At 38.4% G+C, this 26,370-nt stretch overlaps 1 protein-coding gene across 1 annotated transcript in view; it reads right to left on the bottom strand.

The window, feature by feature from the left end:
• LOC104235848 (probable pectinesterase 53) overlaps positions 1-25,548 on the bottom strand; it is a 34,128-nt gene extending 8,580 nt beyond the window's left edge. The window contains exons 1-3 of the mRNA XM_009789676.2: positions 25,061-25,548; positions 24,385-24,574; positions 23,565-23,768 (exon numbers count right to left, since the gene is read on the bottom strand). Of these exons, the coding sequence (XP_009787978.1) occupies positions 23,565-23,768; positions 24,385-24,574; positions 25,061-25,461 (795 nt within the window). The 5' untranslated portion in view covers positions 25,462-25,548. The remainder of the gene's footprint in view (positions 1-23,564; positions 23,769-24,384; positions 24,575-25,060) is intronic.
• Between the last annotated feature and the right edge of the window lie 822 nt (positions 25,549-26,370).

Genomic DNA, 26,370 nt, shown 5'->3' with positions numbered 1-26,370 from the left:
AGGAGTAGTATCTTGGAAGTCGTCCAAACAAACTTGTATTGCCCACTCTACAATGGAGGCTGAATTCATAACTTTAGACAAAGTCGGTGAAGAAGCTGAATGACTCCGAAAATTATTGGAAGATATTCCATTTTGGCCCAAACCGTTGGCCCCAATATGTATATATTGCGATAGTCAAGTGGCAATTGGAAGGGCTGTGAGTGTTATGTATAACGGTAAATCTCGTCATATACGGCGAAGACATAAAACCGTTAGGCAATTACTCTCTAGAGAAATTATCATAATTGACTACGTAAGTCCAAGTGATAATGTATCAGATTCACTTACAAAAGCCCTAACTAGCGAGACAGTTGAAAGAACATCGAGGGGAATGGGACTATGGCCAAGGACAAGTCTGTTACACCCCATATTTTTGTACGTGAAAGTATGTCGCAAGTCAATTGATGTAAGCTAGGAAATGAGATCTTCTTTGAAAGTATATAAAGTGATTTAATGTTGTTACACCCTGTACTTCAGATGTCACTGTCATTATAGGATTATCTAATGTAAACTCAAAAAGGATGAAATCCTTCTACAAGGATAAGAAAGGTTTACTGATGTCTTAAGCAAGTTAAGATGAATATGAGACTTATTAATTATGATTTAAATGCATTTAAAGTCAAGATATAACTATATATGATGTTTGTATATGAAATATAAAGTTTGGGAAAAATCGGATTTAAGTAGCGGAAAAACCGACTAAGGATTTGCCTTGTAATGAAGCATTTTGAGCAATATATTTCATGTGTCATATGAGGTCGTTTTGGGACATATTATATACCAAAATGAAGGTCTTGGAACCTAGTTTTCAATAGTCTAAACCATTTATTCATATGACATCGGGGTAGCGAAATATTAATTTATATAGTAGGGTCGCCAAGTCATGTCGCCGCGCTTCAGAGAAATTGGCAGTTTTATAGGCCAGTTGCGATGCCGTTTTCTCCCAATCTATTGAGATTTACATGGAGATATTTATATGGAATTAAAGCCCTATGTGTCTAGTTTCCAACTCTTCAAACCATTTATCAATACGATATTGTATTAGAGAGATACACGCGTTTCAAGTTGCACTGCTCAAGCTACCAAGTAGGTAGCTTACCCACCTACTTAGAGAATTGAGGCGGTGGGCTTATAAGTTATCTTCTTCCTTGTATATCTCGTCATTATACATAGAAAACATACACCAAAACACTCTCAATTCTCTCTAAGAGCTGGTCCAATATCCCAAGAACCAAACTAAAGGGAAATCAACTCAAATCATCATCAAAGGTGTTAAAGACTACAATAGAATGCTTCAATGAGGTTGTGGTGTGATTGAGGGCTGTTGTGAGCTAAGTTGAGATAGAGTTTCGAGTTTTAGATGCTATCAAAGATATGCATAACATCTTCTTGATTGTGCCTTAGGCTAATCTTGTGTTGGTTGTGTTGTTTGAGTGAAAAACCATAAGATAGCACTTGAAAGAACATGAGATATGGTGTTCTCTTTGGTTGGGCTATTTTTTTGCTAAATATATGGTTTGTAGTGGCTGGAAATTGTGAGAAATAATTTGATAATGTTGCGGCTGCTGTTTTAAAGCTTTTCTATGTGTTAATTAAGTTGATTGAAGAAGAAAAGATGAAAAACAAGTGATTGGCGGTAAAAATTTAGGGTGCTAGACGTATGGGGTTGTTTTGGAAGGCATTTTGTGGATGTTTTAAACTAGAAATAATATGATACATATAAGTATGTTGTTATGAAGGATGTAAACTAATTTATGAAATAAGAGTTGGATTCAATTCATATCTTGTTATGAGTAAAAGCGAGCTTGCCGCTCAATATGATTGTTAAGATAATAAGAGAAACTCATATTGGATTGCATTGTTGTTGTTGCTATTTTTGGTTATAGTTGTTGTAGTTGGGATGTTGATGACCCTTAGTGGTCTTTGGGATGTATTAAAAATAGGGGAGGTTCTACCCGATTTTTCTTAAGCCATACGACTAGCCAAATACGATGGTACGACATTATATGTTAACGACAATATCATTTCACTTGTTGAAGATGCAGGACATTATGTCGAGCTTGGTTGAGTAATAAGGAAGATGTCATGCAGGTATGTTAAGGCTATCCCTTATTTCTTTTGGCATGATCCATACGAAGCAAACGAAACGAGCAAATACACAACTTCCATAAATGACTCTATTCATAGAAATGCTAGAGATGCTTATGTTCTTGATTCTCCGTGTGTTATATTATTCTTTCATCTGTTCATGTGTCTCAGAAAAATATATAAGTTGAAAGAGTTCACTTCATGATATTATGGTCTTATGACATTCCAAGAGATTTTATTAATGTACTTCTCATGCATTGCATTCATGTATATTGACCCATGACCAGATGAAGTTATATATGCGTATATATATATATATATATATATGTATATGAGATATGGGAAAAGATTATGGCGTTATATACGCACCACCACCTGATCAGTTAGTATACATTGATGATTTGCTCACAGTGGCCAAGATGATACAATGGGATGCCCTAAGAGGCTTGATGATGTTATTAACACATATACCCATGCACGATATGACATTTATACACATATGCACGGCATTATAATACTAAATGATTCACAGAGTTATTTAGATATACATGTTGAGTCGTTTACTCCATGTTTCTCTCATGTCTACTAGTTACTGATTTTCATTCCTTAATACTCGGTACATTATTTATACTGACGTCCCTTTTGCCCGGGGACGCTGCATTTCATGCCTGCAGGTCCTGATAGATAGGTGGAGAGTCCTCCAAGTACGCTATTAGCTCAACATAAGGTATTGGTGCACTCCATTTGCTTCAGAGTTGCTTCTTTGGTCAGTATGATTAGTACATATATAGATTGGTATGGCGGGACCCTGTCCCGACATTTATGATATTATGTATTCTTAGATGCTTGTAGACAGATGTCATGTATATGGATACTTGTATGGCCTTGTCGGCCTATGCTTTGAGTATATAAAGAATCATGCCGACCTTATAGGCCTGTACTTTATATGTGTAAGTTTGTATTTTCTCATGCTTTACTCCGGTTCATTTACCTATGATAGAATGATATGAAAGATACGTTATGTTGGTACTCGATTGAGTAAGGTACCGGGTGCCCGTCGCGGCCCATCGGGTTGGGTCGTGATAAAAGTGGTATCAGAGCAGTTCTATCCTAGGGAGTCTACAAGCCGTGTCTAGTAGAGTCTTATTTATGGGTGTGTTGTGCACCACACTTATAAGTAGGAGGCTACATGGCATTTAGGACTGTCACTCATTCTTCTTACTCTAGATCGTGTGGTAGAGCTCAGTTGTAAGAATTCAAACTTCTAGTTTCTATTTTATTTGTAATACAACGATATCTACATTCAGAAAGATAGCTGGTAAGAGATTGAAGGTGGCTGCGGAAGAGTTGAGTTAGAGGAACTCGATTTTGCATCATGCTTATGATGAGTAAATGTGAGGTCTTCAGCAAATCATGTGTGTACTAAGATGTTTAAGCTTCTTAATAATAAGCCCTAAGGCAAGAATATCTATTCACTCGTATGGTAAAAAAGAATAAAAGAATTAGAAGGTAGACACAAGTTTCAAGAAGTAAAAGATGCAAAGTGAAAAAGGGTACGAGGTACCTAGTTAATGAAGATTAACAATATTTACAATTCTAGCAGAGAAATATAAGCATTATGAGTTGCTTTCAACAGTAACAGAGATATATACAATTAGTCATACCCATCTCAATTATGGCATATGGGAGCTGACAAATATAGTTTAAGAGAAGGATGAGATATCAGGATCAAGTTGGGGCTAGATTAACCCAAAATTATGGATGGATTGTTAGCATTAGTTGATATTTCCGAAGGATAGTGCAAATGTGGTAATAGATATCCTTGTGAGACACCTAGATAGTGAACTCTAAAATAGTATAATCAGATATGAATACTACAATATTTAGAAACTTCAGAAAATAAGCAGTGGATCCTAGAAGGGATTAATATTTACCTTAGTATGACTCCAGCCCCGAGTAAAAAAAAAAGAAAGGGAGAATGTTAGGCATTCCGAAGAGCCAGTGAGATGAAGTAAGGGGAGCTAAAAGTGAAAGAATGTTTTGTTTAAGTTTTAGAATAAAGTGATGGACAAAAATATTAGCCCGAGAATAAAAAGAGAGTGAATGAAGCATTATGAGTAAGATGTGATAAATGGATGATAATTGTATATCAAAATATGACACAGTAACAAAGTCTATAGTCAGTGAGGGAAAAGACAAGATGTGACAGGCCTTGTGGCAATAAAAGAGTAAAAGCCATAAAGTCATATCCCCGTTTCAAAAAAAATGAGTTGGTGACTCCAACGTGATTACCAAAAGGAAAAGTTAGACCCCTAGAATAATAGAAATCATTATGGGCTAGTGAACAAGATAAGTTGAACATGAATTAGGGACCGAATAATTTGATAATAGTTGGCATCAAGAGAATTTCAGAGATTATGTTCCGACGATAATACAATGGACAATAGAAGAATAACCTTTCAAAGTCATTCAGGAAAATGCTTCCCTAAAGCGAGCATTATAAGCAAAGTTATGCTTAAGGGACTAAGTATTCTAGTTACACTAGGTGTCACCCTCGTGATTAAGGAATTCAATTATCCTTGGTACAGAAGGGTTACCGCAAGGTGAGTAAGAGTCCATGAAGATGTGAAAAGAATCCAAAGATTAAGATGTAACGATTGAATAGTAAAGAAAGAATGCGGTAAAAAGGTGAAAGGAATGGGATTGCATCTATTCAGATCCTACAGATAAGATACGACTCCAGAACATTATGCAAGCACGATGCTGGGGAGAGGCAGTAAGGGTTTCATCACAAGATGTTATTGATAGATAAGTGCAAATGAACACTTGATACGTAAGGATCCATTGCGGGAGGTAAGTTAAGACTAGTTGAGAAAATAAGGAAGTATGCTTCAACTTAAGCATAGTGACATAAAGAAGATATGATCTTGTAACAACATTATCACAACATTGTATGCACTCTATAAGAAAGTGGCACCTATGGTGGCTAATGAACGATAAGAATAAAGAAAATCAAAAGGTGATATTCAAGATCATATGAGTTGCATGGAATTTCAACATTTGAGGGCACTAAGATGAGCCAAGTATTAACGCAACAAGTGGCACAACGACCCAGAAAAGCTATTTCTTACATTTAAAGACAACTGAGAAGGCATGAAAGAAAATCTATGATGCCACCAAGTAAATGAAGGTTTTGAGTAGTATGAATCGATATGTGTAGGTTGCATGCTAAAGTATCCTATAGCGACAAGGTTTTAGGTAGATAGGAGTAAATGTGTGAAATGGTGAGTGAGAAGGTGACGAGAACAGGTAAGGCCTTGAGATTAAGCCCATCAAAACAAGAGAGCTGATGGTTTCCATAAGCTATAGAAAGCTCGGTACAGTCTAAATGAACTCAGAGGAGTCTAAGAATAGGAGCAATTAGAAGAGATGAAATGCTACCCTGCTAGTAGAATAATGGTGTAATTGTGATAAATAAGAGGATGCCGTTTGGGCCTTCGATTGAGTAATGATTTAAAGGAAAGGGATTTTATGGATGGCACGATATTAGAATACCCCCACAAAATGAATCACGTTGGGATGATATGAAGTGCAGTTATTCAAGTATAGTATCACCCCTAGGTGGATCAGGAAAATCACTTCAGATGTTCCCCAATGAGACGTGAGCCCTAGTGACAATATATTACGTCAAAGGCGATGGTTGGAGCTAGTGAAAAACTATGATGTTGATATTTTATACAGTCCAAGGAAGGCAAATGTAGTAGTCGACGCCCCCAGCCGTAGATCTATGGGTAGCTTATCATATTTACAGCCAGAGAAGAGTGACATAGATTGTGAGATTCATCAGCTAGATAACCTTGGAATTTGATTACTAGATTCAGATGGTACTGGAGTTACTATTTAGGAAATGGCAACATCCTCTTTAGTTACTGAAGTAAAGGAATGCAAGTATGAAGATCATGTTCTAGATCATTATAGAGATACAACCCCTCAAAATGAGAAGACACAATTTGAGATTACAGGAGATGGAGTCCTCAGATATCGGGGTCGATTATGTTTTCCTAATGTGGCAGAGTTGCGCCAGCAGGTTATGGGATAAGCAATAGAAAGTAACCAAGAGTTGTGTAGCACACCTCGGTAATAAACCTAAGTAAGTGTTATAGTAAGGTATGACATACTTAGATGCACTAAAGCCATAAGGACAAATAACCAAGACTAGGAAAAAAATATTGCAATATATGTAAGTTCGGCAAAGTACCAAGCGAAGAACTTCAGTACACCTATATACTCCAAGGGACATCTTGTTATAGTTCTGTATGTGTTCACAAAGTGAGGTAAAGAGATTGGCAAAAAGCTGGAAAAAAAAGAGAAGATCCGCATATAAAAGGACAGAGTCATAAATGCTGCAACACAGAAGGTAGTCAAAGTTACGGGATTGGATGAATTCCGATCACAAGTCGTGATGTGAGAAGAAGCCTAAAAAAGGGAATGCCCTGGTCTTTGAATTTATTCACAGAAAAATTGCCTAGATTGTGTACAATATTAAAATATTCATGAGATCTATAGGATATGAGACTAATAAGTACATACGTCAACATTCGAGGACGAATGTTCCAAAGGGGAGAATGATGTTACACCCCATGTTTTTGTACGTGAAAGTATGTTGTAAGTAAATTGATGTAAGCTCGGAAATGAGATCTTCTTTAAAAGTATATAAAGTGATTTAATGTTGTTACACCCCGTACTTCAGACGTCATTGTCATTACATGATTATCTAATGTAAACTCAAAAGGACGAAATCTTTCTACAAGGATAAGAAAGGTTTACTGAAGTTCTTAAGCAAGTTAAGATGAATATGAGACTTTTTAATCATGATTTAAATGAGTTTAAAGTCAAGATATAACTATATATGGTTTTTTGATATAAAATATAAAGTTTGGGAAAAATCGGATTTAAGTTGCGGAAAAACCGACTAAGGATTTGCCTTGTAATGAAGTATTTTGAGCAATATATTTCATGTGTCATATGAGGTTATTTTGGGACATATTATATACAAAATGAAGGTCTTGTAACCTAGTTTCCAATAGTCTAAATCATTTATTCATATGACATCGGATAGCAAAATATTAATTTATACAGTAGGGTCGCCAAGTCATGTCGCCGCACTTCGGAGAAACTGGCAGTTTTATAGGCCAGTTGCGATGCCGTTTTATCCCAATCTATTGAGAGTTACATGGAGATATTTATATGTAATTTAATCCCTATGTGTCTAGTTTCCAACTCTACAAATCGTTTGCTAATACGCTATTGGATTAGAGAGATACACGCGTCTGAAGTTGCACTGCTTAAGCTGCCAAGCAGGCAGCTTACCCACCTACTTGGAGAGTTGAGGCGGTGTGCTTATAAGTTATCTTCTTCCTTGTATATCTCGTCATTATACATAGAAAACATACACCAAAACACTCTCAATTCTCTCTAAGAGCTGGTCCAATATCCCAAGAACCAAACTAAAGGGAAATTAACTCAAATCATCATCAAAGGTGTTAAAGACTACAATAGAATGCTTCAATGAGGTTGTGGTGTGATTGAGGACTATTGTGAGCTAAGTTGAGATAGAGTTTCGAGTTGTAGATGCTATCGAAGATATGTATAACATCTTCTTGATTGTGCCTTAGGCTAATCTTGTGTTGGTTGTGTTGTTTGAGTGAAAAACCATAAGATAGCACTTGAAAGAACATGAGATATGGTGTTCTCTTTGGTTGGGCTGTTTTTTTGCTAAATATATGGTTTGTGGTGGCTAGAAATTGTGAGAAATAATTTGATAATGTTGCGGCTGCTGTTTTAAAGCTTTTCTATGTGTTAATTAAGTTGATTGAAGAAGAAAAGATGAAAAACAAGTGATTGACGGTAAACAATTAGGGTGCTAGATGTATGGGGCTGTTTTGGAAGGCATTTTGTGGATGTTTTAAACTAGAAATAATATGATACATATAAGTATGATATTCTGAAGGTTGTAAACTAATTTATGAAATAAGAGTTGGATTCAATTCATATCTTGTTATGAGTAAAAATGAGCTTGTCGCTCAATATGATTGTTAAGATAATTGGAAAAACTCATATTGGATTGCATTGTTGTTGTTGCTATTGTTGGTTATAGTTGTTGTTGTTAGGCTGTTGATGACCCTTAGTGTTCTTTGGGATGTATTAAAAATAGGGGAGGTTCTGCCCGATTTTTCTTAAGCCATATGACTAGCCAAATAAGATGGTACGACATTATAGGTTGACGACAATATCATTTCACTTGTTGAAGATGCAAGGCATTGTGTCGAGCTTGGTTGAGTAATAAGGAAGATGCCATGCAGGTATGTTAAGGCTATCCCTTATTTCTTTTGGCATGATCCATACGATGCAAATGAAACATGCAAATGCATAAATTCCATAAATGACTCTATTCATAAAAATGCTAGAGATGCTTATGTTCTTAATTCTCCATGTGTCATATTATTCTATCATCTGTTCTTGCGTCTCAGAAAAATACTTATGTTGAAAGAGTTCACTTCATGATATTACTCGAAGGCATAGTGGTCTTATGATATTCCAAGAGATTTTATTGACGTATTTCTCATGCATTGCATTCATGTACATTGACCCATGACCAGATGACGTTATATACGCGTATATATGTATATATATGTATATGGGATATGAGAAAATGTTATGGCGTTATGAACGCTCCACCACCTGATCAGCTGGTATATGTTGATGATTTGCCCATAGTGGCCGAGATGATATAATGGGATGCCCTCAGAGACTTGATGGTGTTATTAAACATATACCCATGCACAGTATGATATTTATATGCATAGGCATGACATTATAATACTAAATGATTCACAGAGTTATTCAGATATACATGTTGAGTCTTTTACTCCATGTTTCTCTAATGTCTACTAGTTACTGATTTTCATTCCTTACATACTCGGTACATTATTTGTACTGACTTCCCTTTTGCTTGGGGACACTGCATTTCATGCCCGTAGGTCCTGATAGACAGGTGGAGAGTCCTCTAAGTACGCTATCAGCTCAGCATAATGTGTTGGTGCGCTCCATTTGCTTCGGAGTTGCTTATTTGGTCAATATGATTAGTACATATATAGATTCGTATGGTGGGACCCTGTCTCGACCTTTATGATATTATGTATTCTTAAAGGCTTGTAGATAGATGTCATGTATACGGATACTTGTATGGCCTTATCGGCCTATGTTTTGAGTATATGAAGAATCATGCCGGCCTTATAGGCCTGTACTTTATATGTATAAGTTTGCATTCCCTCATGCTTTACTCCGGTTCATTTACCTATGATAGAATGATATGAAAGATATGTTATGTTGGTACTCAGTTGAGTAAGGTACCGGGTGCCCATCCCGGCCCATCGGTTTGGGTCGTGACAAAGTCATTGTGGCGGTAACTCTACCTAGAAGACTGGAGACCCCAAGATCTAGGTTTAGGGAGATAAAAAAAGTCATTAATGATGGTTCAACATTGTCAGCTAAATTTTTGGTCCATTCTGGTGATGAGACAATGTTTAAAACCAAAGATAAATCACTAAGGCTTTTTAATGGTTTCTAAATTTGATACGAGGTATATCAAAAGAGTGTATCTACGAGATGACACACTTAGGAATCACCAATGGAAGTGTGAAGTGTTAGCCACTTCAAGAAGAATTTTGTAAGGAGTTCTTTACGCACTTCTAAAACTAAGCGGTGTTCATGGATAAAACAAACATAACAATGAGAACCAAAGATGGTTAAGGATTAATTGTATGACTTATGGTTGTCTAGGTATATGATAAGCGGGGATTTTGATTGCTTATTAGCGTTTTTTAGTTTTAATTTTAGTCTAAAAGCATTGAATCATGTTCCCGAAACTAATAAAATTATGCAAATTGTAGAGATGGTGGAAGTTAATCTCTCGAGATGAAATCTGACTCAAAAAGGAGTAGTCTATGGAACAAGGCAATAAAGGGCGTAGGATCACAACTATGCCGTCCGCAGAAGAAATTGGGGACCGCAGATTTCCATCTACGGTTGCAAACAAAGAGGGAAACTTTAGCAGAAAATTGCGCAAATTGCGGACTGCACATGAATTGTGCGGCTGCAAAGCTAAGCTAGAAGCTGAAGATCAGAGAATGTGCAAAAAGACCAAGTGCAGGAGCTTTTGAGAATTGCGGACCGCACAAGAATTGTGCAGCCGCAGAAGAATGCCTTACGGTCGCAGTCCTAATTCTTTGGACCGCAGAAGAATTGCCTCGCGGATGCAGTTCTGAAATATGCAATCGCAGACCTCCAAATCCCGACAAGATAAAGAAATCTGCGGACCGCACACGTAATTGTGCGGCCGCAGAACCTCTCGGGGGGCATTTTTGTCCGAGATTTTCAACCTTGTACAAATAGAAGAGTTTCACAAAATTAGGTCAAGTTTTGAATATCTGAAGCACTATAGCCATTTTTCTTTGATGTTTTAGGAAACTTTAGCATATTTTGGTGTTTTAACATTAGATTTCTTTATTTTAATCTTTCAATATGAGTTTAATTATCTTTTTTTCTTTGTTTTCTTCTGCACCCACTATGAGAAACTAGACTTTTAATAGGGTTGTGACCAAACCCTAGTGTGTAAACCTTATGGGTGATTATGCTTGTTTATGATGGGGTATTTATTATTTAGCTTAGTTCATGCTTAATTTGTGGAATTGATGGTTGCAAACATCGATTCATGTCTATTGGCTTAGTTTCTTCTTGAGAAAGAGGGACCTAGTCTAGATTAACTTAGCTAACAAGGAATTGGGTCAATTGAGAGATTGATTATTCCAATTAAAGGGTTTAACCTAGAGATAGTAATAACCCGACTTGAGCTCTTATCAATTATTTTGGTTGATACCCATTTGGTCTTGAGAAAGCCAAATTGGAAAAAACCACTCTCTAACCTAGAGGTGTTGAGTGTATAACATAGAGTTGTGAGCTATAAAACAACCCAATCAAGAAAATGAGCATAAAAGTCTTTATCCCATTAGGCAAATACCTAGGTCATGGTCATGACCTTTTATATATTTGGAAAACCCTCCAAGACAATTATCTCTAGTCTTATATCTTTAATTTGCGTTCCTTATATTAATATTAGATATAGAAACAAATACCCTATTGTGGAAGTGCAATCTATATACTTCACTTGCTCATTCCAAACATATACTCCTAACTCCCATCTTAGCTCCTTGTGGATTCTACTCCGACTCTTTGTTGGTTTTATTATTGCATACAACCGTGTTATGCCTCTTATGAGGTGTGCATTTGGACGTGATCAATTTTTGGTGTCATTGTCGTGGAGTAAAAAACGATGTTAGCTATATATTTGGGTGTGTTTTTGGAATATCTTCTTTTCCTTCCATGTTACTAATGTGTTTGAAATATCGTAGGTAGAAATATTGTTTTGGGGGATGTGGACATCGAGGACGAGCAAGTTGATAAGGTTCCTTTGAATCTCTAGCCAATAGAGGAGGCCAAGTGTTTCATGACAACGTCCCCACTCCACCCCCACCTCCACCACGAGCGGCTCCACACCGGGTGTTACCTAATGAAGGTTATGCAAGTGCAATAGTCCCTTCTTGTATTAGGGCGGGCAACTTTCAAATCACCAACGTGATGCTCACTTTGCTAGAGCAACGAGGTTTCTTCACTAGTGCTCCAAGTCAAAATGCATACAAACATTTGAAGAGGTTTGTGGACACTTGTTGAGGGAGTAAACAAATGAATGTCTCTGTGGATATATTGATGCTAAGTTTTTTTCCCTTCTCTCTACAGGGAAAACTTTAGATTGGTTGGAACGTTTGCCGAACCATTCCATTTACACTTGGGATGAATTGGCGGAGAAATTTATTTCTAAGTTCTTCTTTCCGTGGCACATGGCTACACTTCGGGATGAGATTCTAGCATTCAATAAAGATCCCAATGAACCACTATATAAGATATGGGAGCGGTATAGAACAATGATCAAAGAATGTCCCAACAACGTTATGACAGAGAATATGATTCAACAAGCTTTCTATCGTGGGATTAATATGACCAACCAATGTATTGTGAATCAACTTGCCGGTGGAAATTTCATGACCGCACCTTATGTGGAGGGTTGTGAGATTTTGGATAAAATGATGGAAACTTCATCGGCGTGGAAATTCCAGGCTAATGTTCCACAAGGTGATCCCAACGTGATCCACCTTCACAAAGAGTTGCATGACTATGAGCAAGCCATTGCCGAATTGACTACCACCATGAATCAATTAGCAAAGTCTCAAATTCAACAAGTAGAAAATCCTAAGCAAGTCAATGCCATGGAAGGAGTGAACATGATGGTGAACAAAAGAAGGACCAACGGTCCGTAAGTGCAACATCGAGTAGAGAATTATGTGCAAGAGGATAGTGGCTTTGATCAAGATGATTCTTACAATAGACAAGAAGAGGAGGTACAATATGTGAACAACTTCCAAGGGCAACAAAACAATTTCCAAGGCCCAAATCAACAACAATGGCATCCTCAAAACAATCAAGGCAATTGGAATTCTAACAACCAAGGTAATTGGAGTGGTGGAAACAATCAAGGGAATTGACATAACAATAACAATCAAGGGAATTGGCATAACAATAACAATCAAGGAATTTAGAGTGGAAACAATCAAGGTAATAGTGGGGGGGGGAGGGGTAACAATCAAGGTAATAGTGGGGGGGGGGAGGGGGTAACAATCAAGGTAGATGGAACAATAATCAAGACAATCGGGGGTCAGGTTTTCAAAGGCCCCCGATGTTTTAACAATCGAGTAACCCGCCTTCTTATCCTTCCCATGGTCCAAGTTCTTACAACAACGAAATGGGGCGTATGGAGAATATGTTCAAGCAAATGATGGAAAAGAATGTCGATTCGGATGCCCAACTTGCCTCACACAACACATCGATCTGCAACTTAGAAGTTCAAATGGGGCAAATCTCTCAAGCTCTAAATACTGGTCCTAAGGGGGCACTACCAAGTGGCACAGTGGTAAACCCAAAGGGTGGGAATGCACCCACCTCGAGTCAAAAGCAACTTATGGATGATGAGCAAGTGGCGCAAGAAGAAGAGGTCCCGAGAAATATGGTGCAATCAAATGATGATGTTCGGATTGATATTGATGATAGAGTGGAAGAGACTTAAGAGGAGGTGAACCCGTATAGGGATCACATTATTGTCATACTGGAGCCAGTAGTGTAAAAGGCTAAGGTACCATTGCCTAAGCCTCTACCTTCATACCCTCAAAGACTTGCCAAACAAAATGGAGAAAACCAATTCAAGAAGTTTATTCAAATGATGAAGAGTCTCTCAATCAGTGTGCCATTAGTTGAAGCTTTGGAATAAATGACCGGTTATGTAAAGTTTATAAAGGATCTTGTGACAAAGAAGCGGCCAATGAATTTTGAAACTATCAAAGTCACTCATCAAGTGAGGGCAATTGCCTAGTTGGAAGATCCTGGTGCATTCACGATTCCTTGTAAAATTGGAAGTTCCGAGTTTGCTAAAGCTCTTTGTGATCTTGGGGCAAGTATCAATTTGATGCCCTATTCGGTTTTCAAGACATTGGGAATTGGGAAACCAAGTCCAACTTCTATGAGATTGCAAATGGTCGATCGTACTATGAAGAGACCTTTGGGAGTGATTGAGGATGTTTTGGTTCGTGTTGATATGTTCATTCTTCTTGCGGATTTTGTCATTCTCGATTGTGAAGTCAATTATGAGGTGCCGATTATTCTTGGAAAACCTTTTCTTGCTACGAGGAATGCTCTTTGTGATGTTGAAGCCGGAGAACTTACTTTCTAGGTTGGTGATGTAAAAGTGGTTTTCCATGTGTGTAAGTCCATGAAGCAACCCAATAGCACTGAGATGTGCTCTTTTGTGAACTTGGTGACCAATGTCATTGTTGATGAAACAAGTGCTATGATAAATGTTGGTGATATGTTGGAGGCCGTCTTTCTCAACTTTGATGATGACGAGATGGATGGCTTCACGGAATGTGTGAACTCTTTGCAAGGAATGGGGTCGTACAAATATACACCCCATAAATTATCTTTAGATCTTGAAAATAAGACAACTCCTACAAAACCTTCACTTGAAGAGCCTCCTACCTTGGCATTGAAGCTGTTGCCTCCACGTCTTCAGTATGAATTTCTTGGCCCTTATTCTATTTTACCGGTTATTCTTTCCTCTTATTTGTCTAACATGCAGGTAGAATCTATATTGGCGGTGCTACAAAAGAGGAAGAAGGCTATTGGGTAGACATTAGTGGATATTTTGGGGATAAGCCATGCATTTTGCACGCATAAGATAAACTTGGAGGAAGGTGCCAAACCATCTATTGAATATCAAAGGAGACTCAATGAAGCTATGCAAAATGTGGTCAAAAAGGAGATTATCAAGTGGTTGGATGACGGGGTTGTCTACCCTATTTCTGATAGTTCATGGACTTCTCCGGTTCAATGTGTCCCAAATCAGGGGGGCATGACGGTGGTCACCAATGAAAAGAATGAGTTGATTCCTACAAGAGTTGTGACCGTTTGGAGAGTGTGTATGGACTGTCGCAAGCTCAACAAAGTCACAAGGAAGGCTCATTTTGCACTTCCTTTCTTAGACTAAATGCTTGATAGGTTGGCCGACCGTGTTTTCTATTGATTTTTTGATAGGTATTCGGGCTACAACCAAATTCTTATTGCTCCAGAGGATCAAGAGAAAACAACCTTTACATGTCCCAATGGTACTTTCGCCTTCAAGCGTATGCCATTTGGTTTGTGCAATGCACCAACGAATTTTCAAAGGTGTATGATGGCTCTTTTCAAGGACATGGTGGAGGACTACCTTGAAGTTTTCATAGATGACTTCTCAGTGGTTGGAGATTCTTTTGATGATTGTCTTGCAAATTTGGACAAAGTATTGGCAAGATGTGAAGAAACAAATTTGGTTCTCAATTGGGAGAAGTGTCATTTCATGGTCAAGGAAGATATTGTCCTTGGCCATAAAATCTCAAAGAATGGAATTGAAATTGACAAGGAAAATATTGAGGTGATTTCTAAACTTCCACCTCCAACTTCGGTATAGGGTGTGCGAAGTTTCTTAGGCCATGCAGAGTCTTACTGGTGTTTTATCAAATATTTTTCTAAGGTGGTGAACCCGTTGTGCAAGCTCCTTGAGAAAGATGCTAAGTTTAACTTCAATGATGATTGCATGAGAGCCTTTGAATTGTTAAAGTTCAAGTTGATAACTACTCCCATTATCACCGCTCCAAATTGGAGTGTTCCTTTTGAGCTCATGTGCGATGCAAGTGACGTAGCGGTGAGGGTTGTTTTGGGGAAACACTTCAACAAGATTTTTAATCTGGTATACTATGCTAGTAAGACCATGAATATTGCCCAAGTCAACTATACCATTACGGAAAAAGAGCTCCTTGCCATTGCGTTTGCAATTGAGAAGTTCCGCCCGTACTTGATAGGTGCAAAGGTCATTGTCCACACGGATCATGCGTCATTTCGTTATATTATGAGTAAGAAGGAATCCAAAGCTCGGTTGATGATATGGGTGCTTTTGTTGCAAGAGTTTGATATTGACATCCAAGATCGAAAAGGGAGTGAAAATCAAGTGGCGGACTACTTGTCTTGTTTGGAGGAGGATGGGAGGCTACATGATGGCCTTGAAATCAATGACTCTTTCTCCGATGAGCAACTTTTGGCTATTTCAATGCAAGAGGTGCCATGGTTCACAGATCTATCAAATTTCTTTGTATATGGTATCATCCGGGATGAGTTCTCTTCAAACCAAAGAAAGAAGCTCAAACGGGATTGTCAAGATTATTATTGGGATGAACCGTACCTTTTCTGAATTTGTACGGATTAGGTGATTAGAAGATGTATACCGAAAGAAGAGCAATGTTAAAATTCTTGGGGCTTGTCATTCTTTGCCATATGATGGTCACCATGATGGAGCAAGAATGACGGCTAAAGTGCTAAGTTGTGGTTTCTATTGGCCCACTCTTTAAAAGGATGCAAGTGATTCGGTGAAAAGATGTGATGAATGTGAAAGGTCCAGTGGAATCTCAAAGAAAAATGAAATGCCCCTCACCACCATTTTGGAGATTGATATTTTCTATTTGTGGGGTATTGACTTCATGGGCCATTGCTCTACCCAACAATGAGGCGAGAAGTGTGGTGGCGTTCTTGAAGAAGAATATTTTCACAAGGCTTGATACTCTACGAGCTATTATAAGCGATGGGGGGTCACATTTTTATAACAAGGCTTTCGACACCTTACTTAGCAAGTATGTTTTTACTCATAAAGTCACGAATCCCTATCATCCACAAGCAAGTGGTCAAGTGGAATTCTTCAATCAGGAGATAAAGAGTATTTTGTCCAAAATAGTGAATGCTAATCGGATGGATTGGTCCAAGAAACTTGATGATACATTATGGGCTTAAAGACGGCTTACAAAACACTTATCGGAATGTCTCCATACCGATTGGTGTTTGGAAAAGCTTGTCATCTTTCGGTGAAACTTGAGCACAAAGCCATGTGGGATCTAAAGAAGTTGAATCTTGATTAGGATGTAGCCGCTAATTTGAGGGTTGCACATTTGAATGAATTGGATGAGTTCCAATACCATGCTTATGCAAGTTCGTCCTTGTACAAATAAAAGATGAAATACCTTCATGATAAATAAATTTGGAACAAAGAGTTCAAGGTGGGCAATCTTGTGTTGTTGTTCAACTCACGATTGAGGATGTTTCCCGGGAAGTTAAAGTCTAAATGGAGTGGCCCTTTTGAAGTTATGGGTGTGACACCCTTTGGTGCATTGGACTTAAAGAACAAAAACAATGAGGTATTCCGAGTCAATGGGCACCGAGTGAAGCACTATTTGAGAAACGTTGGAGATGGCCATGTCATGGCGGCTATTCATTTCAACTGATGGTATTCTGTATCGTGCCGCATCGTTAAATTAGGTGCTTATTAGGAGGCAACGTATGTTCCTTTTTCTTTTTTTGTTACTTTTGTTGTTAAGTGTTAATTTGGTGCTAACTTGATTTGAAGTGTGTTGCAGGGATGAGTGTGCCTTACAGGAATTGTGGACAAAAATTGGGTTAAAAGTTGAAGGAATTGCGGACCGCAAGTGCATTGTGCGGACCACACAATTTTGGTTGCTGCAACAAAAGTGCTCTCCATCCGTACAAATGACTTTCGGACCGCATAACTGGAAGGTGGAAAATGACAAGTCTTTAAAGTTGGTTTGTCAGAGAAATGCTAGAACTGTGGCCACAACACAAAATCTGCGGTCCGCAATAGGGATTTGTGGTCGCGCACAAATTTCTGCATACCGCAGACAAAATGTTGGTTTAAGCTTAAAAGGTAATAGAGTGCGGTCTGCAATTGGAAATCTGCGGCCACACTCGGACTTCTTCTCTTATAAAAAATCTATAACTATAAATAAGAGGGCTAGGGCTACTATACCCTTTTCCCTCTCTGAGCATACACAAACTAAAAATTGAAATCTTCTGGTGAATTATCTACCCACACACAACACAATTGTTGATCACTCATTCTTTGCACTCATTCATATCTGGTATGCTTCAATTACTTGTTATATTTTTTCAATTTTTTAGTTTGAATTGTAGTTTTACAGTATTTTTAGGATATTTGTCAGTAGAACTCAATTATACAACCATGTGTGGGGGGGGGGAATTAAACTAGTAATGGGTCAACTAGTTCATGCTCTATGGGGACTGGGTAAATAGATTTTCATGCTTATATGTTGATACAATGTCAAAATTTGTGCAAAAATTGCAATCCCTAGATATTTGTTCGTAATTTTGAGTTCTGCGGCCGCACAATAAATTGTGTAGTCCGCAAAAGTTGAATCTAGGGTACTTTAGTAAAGAAGGGTTCTACGGCAACAAGAAAATTGTGATGACTGAAGAAATCCCATTGTGGCCGCAGAACAACCCTTTTCCTGTTATCAGAGAGTTGACAATTTGGTGACTAGCCTGTGCGGCCTCAATTCAAATTGTACGGACGTAGAAAACAATCTACGGCCGTGAAATAGCTAATTCTCTGTTATCAGAGAGTTGGCACATATCGAATTTCTGATGTGCGACCACAAAGAAAAATGTGTGGACCGCAATCCACATCTGTTGCCGCAAGAAAGAATTGTTCGGTCGGCAAGGCCAAATCTACGGCCACAAAGGAAAATGTACGGACCGCAGATCCTTAACCTACAGCATGTCTTAACTATGTTCTTCACTGTGTTTACTGGTGTGTCCGTGTATGTCTGAACTTGAATTGCAATTAACAACTGCCTTTGCTTGCTACAGAAAATGGTTCGATCTAGAGGCAAAGGCGACACTTCGAGAGAAAGGGGTGAACCTTCTAGGGGTCGAAGTAAGAGTGCCTTACCCCTCGGCCAGCAAAGAACCATCACAAAGAAGCCTACAACCGGCAGAGGGAGAGGTGCAAACCTCTCCGAGACCAGTTCTTATGTCCCATCTAGGGAAGCATCAGAGGCCAACTCAGCCTCTGTACAAGAGCAGCAGGATGCCCAGTCAAGACCGCCAGGAAGATATCAACTCAAGGACGAGTCCTCCTCATCTCATAGCACTTCCGAGGGATCAGACAGTGCCAGTCAAGCTTCTGAGCCTTCCATTACACCTGTCTCTGAGGCACTAGATACATCAATTCAGGACATCCCCGATGACGGCAGAGGGGGAGATGCTACAGTTGCTGGCCTTGAAAGGTCGAAGAAGAAAGAGGTATGGGAGGACCTGTTTGTCAACTTAGCAGCCTTCTCCAGTTTCCGTGAATGATGTCCAGTGAGGTCGCTCACTCTTGAGCGACAATTTCAGTTGAAGGATCTAGATAAGTATAACCCAACAATGCTGAAACAGTTCAAGGAACACAAAGGGTGGATGTGATTTACCCAATGCATGGTGGATGCTAAGGAGTACATTGTCACGGAATTCTACGCAATGTGGCGCATATCAAAAAAGGGACAAAGGTGACGAAAGTGAGAAACCTCAAGGTGTGATTTGATCAGCACACATTGAACACAGACTTGGGACTTGATGATGTCGAGCCCACAGAGTACTTAGAGAAGTATGCACTTGAGAAGGCAACTCGTCCTTGGTTAGTGGAGATTCTAGCAGCTCTTGGACCACCACCACCATGGATCACAGTATGGGTTCCTATTCAGAAGAACACTCTAAAATTTGAGATGAAGGGGTGGCAAACCTTTGTTTGCAGCAAACTAAACCCGTGCCAGAATGAGACCTATCTTTCAATTCCTCGGACAGTTTTAGTTGCTTTTATTATGGCCGGGTATCCAATCAATGTGGGTGCCTTGATGTCGGCCAACATCTCTGTGATCGCTAGGAAAGCTGACTCGTCCTACCCGTATCCCAATACTATTACAAAGTATCTCACAGATGCAGGTGTAGAGCTGAGAGATTATGATACGAAGGGGCAACCGAAAAGGCCTTTCTCATGGTGCTCTTTGATGGATGCTAAGAACCCAAAGAAGTAAGTTAAGCCTCCAACCACTGCGGGCCAATTTGACGAGCCAATTATGGTAGTTGCGGAAGCAGTTGATGGTCCATCCACTTCGGCCGAACCTTCTTCTAGTGTCGCAGCTATGCCTCCACCATAATTTTCAGTTCCCATTGCATTTCTTGCCACAGGTTCCACCTCAGCTTTGAAGCCGGTGCCCATGCCTACTACTCCACTTTCTGTGCTGCGAGTCTCCTAGATATTGGTGATCCTCAACAATTGGATGCAGACAGCCACAACAAAGCTATCTAACATATCTAGTACTATTGCAGCATAGTCTTCCGTTCAGGAACCTCAACTTCCCCCATTAGTTGAAGAAACATTGAAGAAGCTCCTGGAAAACCAGAACACTATCATGGAGACCTTGGTTCAGTGATCGAAGAGCTGGGTAAAGAAGTAAAGAAAATGAGAAAGTCCCAGGCTAGCAAGAAGTCAATGGATAAGCTCTGGAGATAGATGACCAAGCTTGCTGCAGTCGGAGATCTCCCTTTTGACATGCTGATTGACCCAAACCACCTAGGCCCAGATCCTATAGCACCATCAGCACTAGAGGCGCCAGTTGGCCAGTCTGAGGAGCCAGACTTTGCTGCAGACACTGCCGAGGCAGCGCGTCAGATGTTCACCAACCCAGTCACTCCCACAGTTGAAGATGATGATATCTAGTTGGATGAGAATGAGGGCGGTGATGTTGCTATGGACACAAAGATGTACAAGGATCTATATGGAGTTTTCTTCACTCTTTCCCTTCCTTTATTCTTATTTTGTTAAGCATTGGGGACAATGCTTATTTTTAATCGGGAGAGGAGGTGGAGTTTATTTGATCTTATTTGATGATTCTGAGACATTTGGCCTGTAATTAACTTCATGCTATTTTCTTTTTCTTTCTCATTATGTAAATATTCTGTCTCTTCTCTCATTATATATATTCATTCTATTTTCAATAGTTTTTGCTTTGTAGCTTCTTGATGTTTGTTTCCGTACAAGTTAGTGTTTGATTTAGTAGCTTCTTTTTTATGTTTTAGTAGATAATAAGCCTTTGGTTTTTTTAATGCCGTGGTTATTTCCAAAGGTAGTTGTTGTGTGAACCGGGTAACTTGTCCCAACAATGGATGGTGTGACACCCTTCTTAAGTGAATGAGTCCGTTTGTGTTTAGGTAATAATGGTAGTAGTAATGAATAAAAAGACCTAACAGAGTCATGCTCAAAGAGTCAATCGTGCTTCATTTGGTACCAACACACTTAACTATGTGCTTATGGTTAAAAATAGGATTTTTGAAAGAAATAGCTCTAGTTAGTGACTTTGTGACTCTTGTGTTGACTTTGACAACCGTCGAGTGATTTAATTGAACCATAGTGATTTTCAAACTTGAATGTGGTTGTTGTGGGCCCTCAACTCTATCCTCTTTAACCAGTCGTGTGAGAGGTGAATTGCTTTTTCATTAGTCCAAATACTTGTGCAAAAGGTCTAAAACTTACCCCGAATGTATTTCAAGGAAAAATCGTAAGTCGTGCTTAGCTTGAGAAGTGATTATAGGATTTCCTTGGCCCGTTTGAATTTTATATTGCCTACAAATGATGTCATCCCTAGTTAATCCCTTCGAGCCTTTGGACTTACTCATTGGAAAATCACGTTACAAGCGTTTACCCGTTCTATTATGACCCTCTCTTGGCACCCGAGCTTTTCTTAACACTCACGTGAAACAAATGGCTAAAAATATAAGTTTAGGGGAGAGACAAGGAAATTGAAAAAGGTATCAAGGCATAAAAAGAGAAAAGAAACGATGAGAAGGAAAGGCAAAGAAAAGAAAAGAATAAAAAAAATACAAAAAAGTGAATAAGTAGAAGAGTTGAAGGGATTTAAAGAAAGACAATGATCCAAAACATGGAGAGTTATGAATGTAATAATCAAGAAATAGTGATGTTAAGTCTCTCTAGTCACCCAAGAGAAAGAAAATGCCTCAAGGAATAGGCACAGTGTGAGCCGAGAAATGAAAAATGGAGTGCTTAAGGAAGGTGTAACCACTTACCCATATTGAATCAATCCCTAATCCAAAAGTTTTCATTACATCCCGAAAGAAGTCCTACTTGATTTTGAGCCGAGTGAGCTTACATTAATGGTAATCTACATGAGGGGCAAGCCTATGGTACTTGAAGTCGTACTTGTGACATTCTCCTGGGAGAGATGACCGAACCTTTCATAAATCTTTGAATTGAGTGCTAAATTCTTAAGTGAGATTGGCAAATGGAAACTAGAGGAGGAAGAGTTTGGAATCCACCATGACCTACAAGATAGAGCGAGAGTCCTTGATGAGTTAAGTTAACTCTTGAAGCTCAAATGTCACATTAGAACTATATGTGTATGAATGTTTAACTTGTCGCCTTGTTGATAATTCATGAGTAGTGTGGGTAATTGTTGGTCCCAACTGATGTGTGGATGGCTCACCTTCGAGTCGTTGAAATGACCCTTAACTTTTGGAGGTAGGAACTAATTTATTCTCTTGAGGACAAGAAAAGACTTAAGTTTGAGGGAGTTGATAAGTGGGGATTTTGACTGCTTATTAGCGCCTTTTAACTTTAGTTTTAGTCTAAAAGCATTGAATTGTGTTCCCGATACTAATGAAATTATACAAATTGCAGGAATGATGGAAGTTAATCTCCCGAGATGAAATTTGACTCAAAAAGAAGTAGTCCGGGGCACAAAAAAATAAAGGGTGTAGGAGCACAACTGCGCGGTTCGCAGAAGGAATTCTGCGGCCACAGAAGAAATTGCGGCCGCAGATGGATAGGAATTCTGCGGCCACAGAAGAAATTTCGGACCGCAGATTTCCATCTGCGGCCGCAAACAAAGAGGGAAACTTTAGCAGACAATTGCGCAAATTGCAGACCGCACATGAATTTTGCGGCCGCAAAGCTGAGCTCTAAGCTGAAGATCAGAGGGTGTGAAAAAAGACCAAGTCCAGGAGCCACTAAGAATTGCAGACCGCACAAGAATTGTGTAGCCGCAGAAGAATACATTGCAGCCGCAGTCCTAATTCTGCGGACTACAGATAATTGCCTCGCGGCCGTAGTTCAGGAAAGTTTCCCTCAGATATTATTTTCCCGTTTTATTTTGCGTAAATAGCCATTTACATAATAGCCGTTGTACATGAATGATCATCTTGAAGAGTTGCGCCTCTTCGTTTAAATCTAACCTGTTGGTTATAAATAGCAGGCCATTTCCTCAGATTTTCCTTACGAAAATTTTGAATTCTCCTTCTTTCTTCTGCATTGTTTTAACTGAAAGAAAGCAACAATAAGTGTGATTTGCTACCAATCATTTGTGTATGCTCAAACGCTGGGTTTGAAGTACCGCTACACCAGCGTGTAATCCATTCTATTTTGGCAGGAAATAATCCATCACCTCATATACTAGGAGGGGATTAAGTTCCTTAAGGAACACTGTGAATTCAGTGGACTCACATTAATATCTGCTTCTTTTATATTTATGTTTTTACGTTATTTTATTTCCAGAATTACTTTGCAAATATAGATTACTAACAATTAGTACGAACGTATAATTCGGATCACACGCATACTATGTTTTGAGCCTAAACAATTGAGCACCTTGTTCAAGGATAAATAACTTATGGTATGTTATGATCTAGTGTAATCATAAATTTTAATTAACTTCTTCAGAACGGCCTAATTAATAACAAGAAAATGTAAATTTTCATCTCATCTTTCAATAAGTAGAGGATGTACGGTGGGGTAATAAAATATGAGAATTGAGGAAAGATGAACTGACCTCATAGAGGGATCTGCCATAGCCGAAGATGAAATCAACAGAGCCTTGAACGAAGCAATTATTGAAATAGTGAAGTCCCTTGTGATCGTAAAGGGTGTCTTGACTTCCGTAGAAACTGCAGTCGTAAAATGCAGCCTTGTTCCCCGATATTCTCAGTGCCACTGCTTGTTCTCCCACCGACCCTACCACATGTGCTGCTGTATTCTACAAAACCAATGTTCTATCTCCTACGTATCTTAATTTTCTTTATCAAATGTAGTACATATATTGCCAATCTCCTTTATATAGTGACATTATATTGACGTTTCCAATATTATGACAAGTTAAATTTTATAGCGCTCCAATTACAAAGACACAAATACAGAGGACAATTTTGTCAGTGCACGACCTGCAAACTGCAATTTGCCTTGTCTTTGATTGAGACACTAATATATTCAAATATTAGCAATACTTATATATGCTAACGCTGTTTCAATTTTTGTTTTATCCTTTGGAATGTTTTGTATGGCAGTAGAATTTGCCTTCACCTACGAACTTGTAAAAAATTTGTTTGATATCTGAATAAAGATCTCACATTGGTACTTGAAAATATTGAAAAACTACATAAAAAGTGTAGGAATAATCTTAATGATTTAGAAAAGATCATGCAAGCTTGACAAAAACAGGCTAATTGAACAAAATCCATGTGATACCTTACAACAGAATCATGGACCTACTGGATGCATAGGGAATGTCTTAATTCATTTGCGTATTGGACTATTGGTCTAGTAAACAGCTTTTTAAAAACAGTACACCCCTAGACAAGAATATAGAGATTTACCTCAAAAATGACGTTAATGGCCACAAAATAATCAGCATCCACAGAAACAGTAGCACTTTGGAATGTCTTCAAAGGCCTGCCGTCGGTTCCAGCGGCCGCAGCTGTATCGTTGCCTGTGATCCTCGGCGGATCGCTGCTATCCCCCCGAAATGTCACGAATGGCAAACTTCTTGGAATGTTAATCTTTTCCCTATAAGTTGATAATATTCTAAAATTTCATCCGCATCACTAATATTCCTTTACTCCTCCCTCTCCCAAAATTACTGCTAGTAGTAACTATGTATGTTTTTAAATTTGATATATGCTGAGTGGTTAAAGATATTATATACTATAGTATAGTTTAATAGGTCATAGCAAGTTAATTTGTTTTTAAGATGGATTTATACTCTGCTAGTCTAAAAGAGTTTTTCACCATCAATATTATTATGGAGTACTATCATTAACAAATCAGTTATATATGTTACCACTTTATGCTTATTATCAAAAGTTATTTGCAATATTTAATTTTTAAGTGACGTAATATTTAAAAATTATTCACAGTTTCATATTACTAATCCATATTTTAGCTAGTGTATGCATGTGTGTATCTATCTGCAATTCAGTCATTAACCTGATCGTGTAAATATCTTCTATATTGTCGTCAGTGATGGAGTACTAGGAATTAGCAAATACATACCTATAAACTCCAGGTTTGATATCCAATATGACACGACGCTTGTTATAAACAGGAATGCTAGCAAGAGCTTCTTTAATGGTCTTGAAATTGCCAATTCCTTCTTGATTCACACTGATTAAAATTTTGTTCAACTCCGCATTTCTAAGCCTTGGATCCAGGCTACTAGACGATGGAACTTGTTGTTTCCTGTTTCTGACTGATTCTTGCATCCATTTCAAACTTGCTGCTCTCTTTCTGTTGTAGTGCTTCACATTCAAAGATATCCATTCCTCTAACTGCCCAATATTGTCTTTTTCTTGATTTTCAAGTGGGCTATAGCTACTGCTTTGTAAAGACAAGCTTCTCAAATATGGCAGTTGCACGGCAATGAGAAGCGACAGAATAAGCGCAGCTGATGCCATATTGGATAGCAGCTAGTAAGCTTATCTTTGGTTGGAACTGCTAGTGTGCAACAATATTATATCCACAATACTAGAAAAACTAAGCACTATCTTTATGTTTGCATGATCACATGCATATTTATTTACACAAGGAAAATACTGTGGTTAGGTGTGGCCTAATCTTGAGTTGCATTTACTAAACTGACCTTCAGGATATTATACTGTAAAAAAAAAAAAAATGCACTCTGCGATTATACTGGTTATTACAACTTCTCACATTATTAATCGGCGTATGATATGAAAATTAATCTATTGTTGTAAATCAGTTTTATCTGATTGTACGCGAGATTTATATACTTTAGCACTGAATTTATTCTGTATTGCAACAATTAGCAACGTCAAAAAAAAAAAAGAGGAAGTGTAGGGACATTTTTTATGAAATGAAGTATTCGTAGTGGTGGCATTATAAGCAGTTTAGGGGTCCCTACCCTCTCAAATCTATAAGGATTGGCACTTAGGAGTTGGGTCACGGTTGTGGTGTAAAGCCATGTTTCAATTTAGTGCCAAAAAATAGGATATCAGTGGGCACCAGAGGGATAAGACTATTGCGCATTGTACCTACCTAATTAGCTGTATCCCAATTGATTTTGTTTGTTCAGATAAATACCAATAGTATATATGGACAGTGTGTTGTTATAATTAGTTCTCTGGGAGCCTAATACATTAACAGAACAAAGGAGATAGAAATATCCAAACCCTAATTATATTTCACAGTTTCCGAGCCTCTCATTCGAGAGTTTGAAATTGCTATTAAATTTAAAAGTGGTCATTCAATTAGTAAACCGCTTTGCTTTTGTTTTGTTTTGTAATTTTTTTATATTATTTGTTGTGAGTGCTTGTTTTTTACTTTGTGAGATAACCAGACGCCTC

This window comes from Nicotiana sylvestris, chromosome 9, assembly GCF_000393655.2.
Source record: "Nicotiana sylvestris chromosome 9, ASM39365v2, whole genome shotgun sequence".
Classification (NCBI taxonomy): domain Eukaryota; kingdom Viridiplantae; phylum Streptophyta; class Magnoliopsida; order Solanales; family Solanaceae; genus Nicotiana; species Nicotiana sylvestris.
The sequence above is the reverse complement of the archived record's forward strand: the minus strand, read 5'-3'. Positions and strand labels throughout refer to the sequence as shown.